The sequence below is a fragment of the Opisthorchis viverrini genome, assembly GCF_000715545.1.
Source record: "Opisthorchis viverrini unplaced genomic scaffold opera_v5_268, whole genome shotgun sequence".
In the NCBI taxonomy this organism is placed as follows: domain Eukaryota; kingdom Metazoa; phylum Platyhelminthes; class Trematoda; order Opisthorchiida; family Opisthorchiidae; genus Opisthorchis; species Opisthorchis viverrini.
This window is the reverse complement of record NW_008751926.1, coordinates 29,371-35,354: the sequence shown is the minus strand read 5'-3', so window position 1 is coordinate 35,354 and position 5,984 is coordinate 29,371. Positions and strand designations below refer to the sequence as shown.

Here is a 5,984-nt window from a genome sequence, read left to right as displayed (position 1 = left end):
AATCAACAACGGGACTCCTATGGGCTCCATCCAGCTCATCGTTCATGTCAGAGTATTGCAGCTTATCTTCACTTCGGAAATCATGTTGACTATGACCGAATAAATGAGCTAATAAGATGACCGAATTCGATGCGATCCAACTGTCTCAGATAATGGAAATGATCTACCCAAGGACTGAAAAGGCACATTCTTCAATAAAAATCCCTGGTTCACAACCGAAAAATCGATACCTAAATGGCGCCGTACGTATTTGACGATACCGACCCACTATAGCTGTGGTTTTGAGATACCCGTTGTCACACATCCGAAAACGCCCTGGTTCCTCAAACAGGCCAGGTCTCACAGTCATACAACAGATCAGCCCGTACTGCAGCCTGATACAGACGTCACGTGATACTCACAGATATACCACCTTGATGCTATAGATGTTTCAAATCAGAAAACGCAACCCCGGCTTTACGGGTTCGCGCACTAACCCCATCTTTCACACTACAGTGAAAACTAATACAACTTCGAATGCATATAAAACGCTGCACCACGCTGTCTCTCCAACCAGATCGGAAAATTATTTGCGATCGTATATAAGCTTCGTTGTACCTCTAAAGGCTCCTTCAGGCAACCAAAAAACCCCCCCTCCTCAAATAATTGCACATCCCCAGCCAACTCACCTCAGACATGAGGTCCGTTGTGGAGCTGTGCAGAAACCGGAGTATTTCAGTGCAATGATGGAATGGCACTGCTATACCCGGTTTGGAAGCACCTCCCAACGATGCCCTTCCTTCTCTTGACTGTACCCTATCGCCCAATTGTTCCATTACCCGCATCTACGAAGATATTTGAAAAGCGGGTTCAGAAGACATTTCAGCGTTCATCTCACTATCTCCTTGATCATGAAGTTAAGTGGGAGTGGAGAGGGGGCGCACTTGATGAACACCACTTTGTGTACGGAAGATTTTGTAGCTCACCATATCTTTCCGTAACATGTCCACCCCTTCCGCACCTCATGTCCACCCCTTCCGAGCCTCCTGTCCATGAAGATGCAGAAGACTCCTATTTCAACTGCTTGCCCTCTCCCCAAAATATACTCCTTCCGAATGATGAACCTCATAATTCGTCTTCTGCAGCGAAGAACGGGAAAACTAAAATGGAAGCAACTAGACGCTCAAAAAGGAAATGCGCCACATTAGTTAGCCTTTGAAACGAATAGAAAGTTTGCAACGTCGGCCAGATCTTGTGAGTCATGGTGTGTGTGGTACTGGTGGTGTCATTGGTCGGAAGGTGAATTGCATGAGTGTGTGATGGTGTAACGGAGGGCCTCGTGGTGTGTTCCTCATCGGAGGTTAGTCGTGCGTGTATGTAAGCAACTTCTATTCGACCGATGCTATGTCTTTGCAGCCGTTACGATCAGTGGCAAAAGTTTTGTCTTTCCGAGAAATAACTCTGAAAGGCCCTTCGTATGGCGGTTGTAAGGGCTTTCTGACCCAATCGACGCGCACAAAAACATATTCACGTGCAGCAAGATCGGGATGTACCTGAGTTTGCTTGGAGGTCTGTCGATTTGGTGGAGGACAGATATCACGCATGTGTTGGCAAATCCGGGAAGCGTAGTACTTAGGATCCGTTTCACCAGTTATTGCAGAGTTGACGATCATTTCACCCGGAAGACGTAAGGTAGTGCCGAAGACAAGTTCAGGGGCTGTGCAATCCAAGTATTCTTTGACAGTATTGCGTATACTGAGAAGACTAGGTGAGAAGCGTTCCGATCGGTGTGTGCTAGAGGAGGCGATCAGGGATGACTTGGGTTGTCGATGGAAGCGTTCGACCACACAATTGACTGCCGGATGGTATGTGGTTGTTGAGAAATTATCCGTACCAGTAGCCGTTTGAGGTCATGAAAAAGTTTTGATGTGAATTGCGGACTTCTGTCAATGGTGATGGTAGCGGGTACACCGAATGTGGCGATCCAGATATCGACAAATATTCTAGCAACGTTTTCGGCAGATCTGCCGTTGATCGGAATGGCCATGGACCAGCGTGCGAAATGGTCGACGCAAGTGAGTATATGTGTGTGTATATATGTGGGGCAACAGTTCAACCAGATCGATGTGGACATTTCGAAAGCGTGTGTCAGGAAGCTGAAAAACGCCGGTTGAAGAAATGGTATGTTGGTGAATCTTGCCCTCCTGACAGTCGAGACTTGGCCCAGGCGCAAATCTCCTTTTGCATATTTGAGCAAACGCGTCTTTGTGAAACTAGTTTGGCAGTCGCTAGTATGCTGGGATGAGAAAGTGCGTGAAAGTGGCCAAATATATAGCGTCTATGTTTTTCAGGAGCGAAAGGTCTTGGGCCTCCTGTGGATATGTCACAAACAATGAAACTGTCAGAGTTGAGGAGCGGTAGTTTGACAAATTTGAGAGGCGAAATGCTGGAAAAAATTGAAAATTCGGGTTCCAATTGCTGAGTGGAGGTAATCGCTTGTGAGCCGATGGGAGTCGTTGCTATGTAGTTTACCTCAGTGCGGGAGAGGGCGTCTGCAGCGACGTTTTCAGACCCTTCGATGTAGCGTATGTCAGTAGTAAACAGCAATGAAATCCGAATGTTGGTTCTCTCCCGATGAGTGTTTGTCTTGAGGTATTCTCAGGGCAAAATGAGGGGTTTGTTGTCCATATAGGCGGCGGATTTCCTTCCTTCGAGTGTATCGGAAGTGCTTGACAGCTAGGTAGATCGCTAGGAGCTCTCTACCAATGATGCTGTAACGGGTTTTTGCAGGTTGCCGTTTGCGAGAAGAGAAACAGTGCTTGCGTGCTGCCATTGACTACCTGCTGAGGGACCGCACCAACAGAGGTCGGTGTTGCGTCAGTTTTTAGTATATGGCGGCAATCAGAACTGGGGTTCAAATGACCCAGTGTGGCGACCTTCAAAAGAGCTGTTTTGATTGCGTTAAAAGCAACGATAGCTTGGTCAGTGAATTGCAACCGTTTGTTGTTTGCTTTGAGCAGGTCGGTTAGCGGCGCGAAGGTCTCTGAGCAGCGTGAAATGAATCTGCCGTTATCGTTGACCATACCCAAAAGTCGACGAAGACTTCGAGTTGAGAATTGAGTGCTCGGTAGTCGGCCTAAGGTCGCCGATCACCAGTGGATCTCTTGGTGACCAAATGTAGAGAAGCCCAACACGAATTTGAAGGCCGAATGATTCCGAGCTGCAGCATGTGGTCAAACTCGGCTTTGACGATTTGCAGCTTCTCAAAGTGTAGTCGTCGAGGGTGAGAGTGAATGAGGACCAGTGGTCCTTATGTGGTGCTCGACCTGGTGTGGCGCAGCCCAAAAGTTTACTTTCGCCAATTAGAATAACACCGAGTGGGTTTGATGAGACGTCGACCAGGATTAATGGGACGGAAAGCGACGGTAAAGAATCCAGGAGCTTTTGCAGCCTGATATCGACGGCTAGGGAGAAGTTGGTCAAGAAATGCGCACCGACGATCGGGACGTGAACGTCGGTGGCAGTGAAGATCCGGAGAATGCACGGCGAAGACCCAGGTGAAATGTCAGTGACTTATGGCCAGAGGTAGCTATGCGAGTGTCGTTAGCCGCCTATAATGTCGTTAGTGGGTTAGAGGTGTGGCATTTAGAGTTTCCGGCAGGAATGACGCTTAGTTCTGCACCAGTGTCGACGAGAAATCGCATTCCGGTAGTCCTCTCCGTAGTGGCAGCTGTCGCCACTACTGACCGGCCGGTGAGTTTCCCTGGTCAGGGAGGTCGAGGCATGGTGGGTGCAATGTAGGGCCCAGTCCAATTGTGCGTGGTAATAGCAAAATCGGTTGGAGTTCCGAGATGGAGGGGTCGGTTTACGTGAAACCGATCGGGACGTGCGTGACGTATTAGTCCGCGTTGCGGGGGTGACCACCCTGTTTGCAGTGGCCACCAGTTGATCGATTTGCGCCTGCATTCGATCGACGAGTGCTATAACAGGGTTGTCGTTGCGCTGAATGGGCTGTTGTGAGGTTCAGGCCATCAAACGGTCACCGAAGCACTCGCGGATCTTATTTGCCGTCTTAGCGAGTGACGACAGAGGGACATCTGATTGGGTAGCCAGAATTTGGCGAGCACTTAAGGGGAGACACTGCAACCACAACTGCTCTAAAATTGCCTCGTCATAAGACTTGCGTCATGCAAGGCTTTGCATGTGCCGTGGCAGTTGTGAAGGTGTGCGATCGCCCAGATTGATCTCTGCAAGCAATTTTTGCAGATTCGCTTCATCCGGTGTGGCTGTCTGTTTAATAATTGCTGCTTTTGGTGTGTTGTAGGGATTTGATGCCGACACAGTATCAATCAGGTCAATAACCCCCGCGGCAACCTCAGTCGGGTGCTGAGGAACATGTAAGAAAACAAGGTCTGCTGTGAGGTAATTTGGCGGAAGTGGAAGTAACATTCCAGTTGGATAAACAATGTTGTAGGGTTATTGATTCCAAAAGCTGGCAGTTTTACGTGATCGGCGTTTTCAACCAACTCAGCATTGAGTTCGCCTTCGTCAGACATGGTTGAAAAAATTACTGGACTAAGTGCATGCTTGAGAGATGCGGGAATTCTGAGCTAGCGAGAAAAATAGAACACAGCAAAAAATGTACGTGCTCACCAAGTATGTAGTGGTTAACGGCCCCATGGAGTCTCTAGTGAACAGAACCAAATTGCTAATGTAAGCCAGACAAAAAGTCACAGGGAGAAAATCCAAATAAATGCTGACTCACAGTTCAAAATTGGAGATTCCGTAGTCCCGTATTCCGTTGAACCACCACACCAAAAAAGTTCTATCTTCCTGGTATTCCTAATCCCCGGTGATCGCAAGCGTGAATATATTAGTCCAGCGTTTGTAGCTGAAATGTTTGTTCACGTTTAGTGTTAGCAGCGGTCAAATATAGCCAACCGGCGGTCACAACAACAGACACTCAGCAAAAGTCTCAAAGTCACGTTGGAGCCAACGCGCGGGCGGTTGCGGTTGTATTTCAGTAAAAAAAACTTTGTACAGTTATGTGACTGATATTGATAGGGAAAAAGATGATACTGAGCATGAAAAAGAGCAGTTTATAAGTGCTACAGCCCCATACCAATTATCTCGTTGAGAACCTCCGCAAGATCGAAACCGGAAGTAACACGGACCGCCGCCATTGCTGTTGCTGGAATGCGGTCGCAGTCCTGCGAATCCACCTTTTATACCACAACCACCAACGTACATCCGTCACGCGACAAGGTCCAGCCAACCATTTACCAAAGTTTGACGTGTGCATGAATGGACTTTCACAGTTGAAAGGTTTACAGAGAACAATATGCGTGTCTATAATCAGCCCCAGCGTCTTCGTCACATCGAATCTTGTCAAGGCGAAACTACGAACAGCCTCTTACCGACTTGGTCTTCATGGTTGAGGTCATTCGTCAACTGTCGCACTGGATCAACCGAATTTGAGCGTTGGGGCTCGACGAGGTCCATCCGAGGATCCTGAAGGAAACGTCCTCCACACTGACAAAAAATTTGCACATGGTATTTCGCCAGTTGCTTGACAAGAGCCGCCTTTCCCCTGCTTGGAGTGAAGCGATTGTCACGCCAATCTACAAAACTGGTGACCGACTATCGCCTGGCGGCTATAGGCCTATAAGCCTCACTAGCGCGCCGTGCAAAGTGATGGAACGCATTCTGAAGCGAGCTACCCTAGATCACTTTACTTCCAGCAATCTGATATCTCCAGCTCAACACGCATTTCTCCCAAACCTTCTCACTGCACCATGAGAAACCGGCCCAAGAGGCATTCGCCATTTTACGGATGATCCGACTTACCTTCTCCCGTATTACTCGCATGGACTTCCGAATACTCTATGGGGCCTACGTCAAAGCGCTCCTGGAATACGCCAACCAAGTTGTCTAGTCAGGACGAACGAAAGGCGTCACCCTCATTGAGCGTGTCCAGTGGCCGCTACGAGAATGGTTAACGGCCT

The 5,984-nt window shown here is 48.4% G+C and overlaps 1 protein-coding gene across 1 annotated transcript in view; it reads left to right on the top strand.

The window, feature by feature from the left end:
• Positions 1-5,864: 5,864 nt before the first annotated feature.
• T265_09320 (hypothetical protein) overlaps positions 5,865-5,984 on the top strand; it is a gene marked incomplete at both ends in the record, with an annotated part of 3,616 nt that continues 3,496 nt past the window's right edge. Inside the window, one exon of the mRNA XM_009175353.1 lies at positions 5,865-5,973. Within this exon, the coding sequence (XP_009173617.1) occupies positions 5,865-5,973 (109 nt within the window). The remainder of the gene's footprint in view (positions 5,974-5,984) is intronic.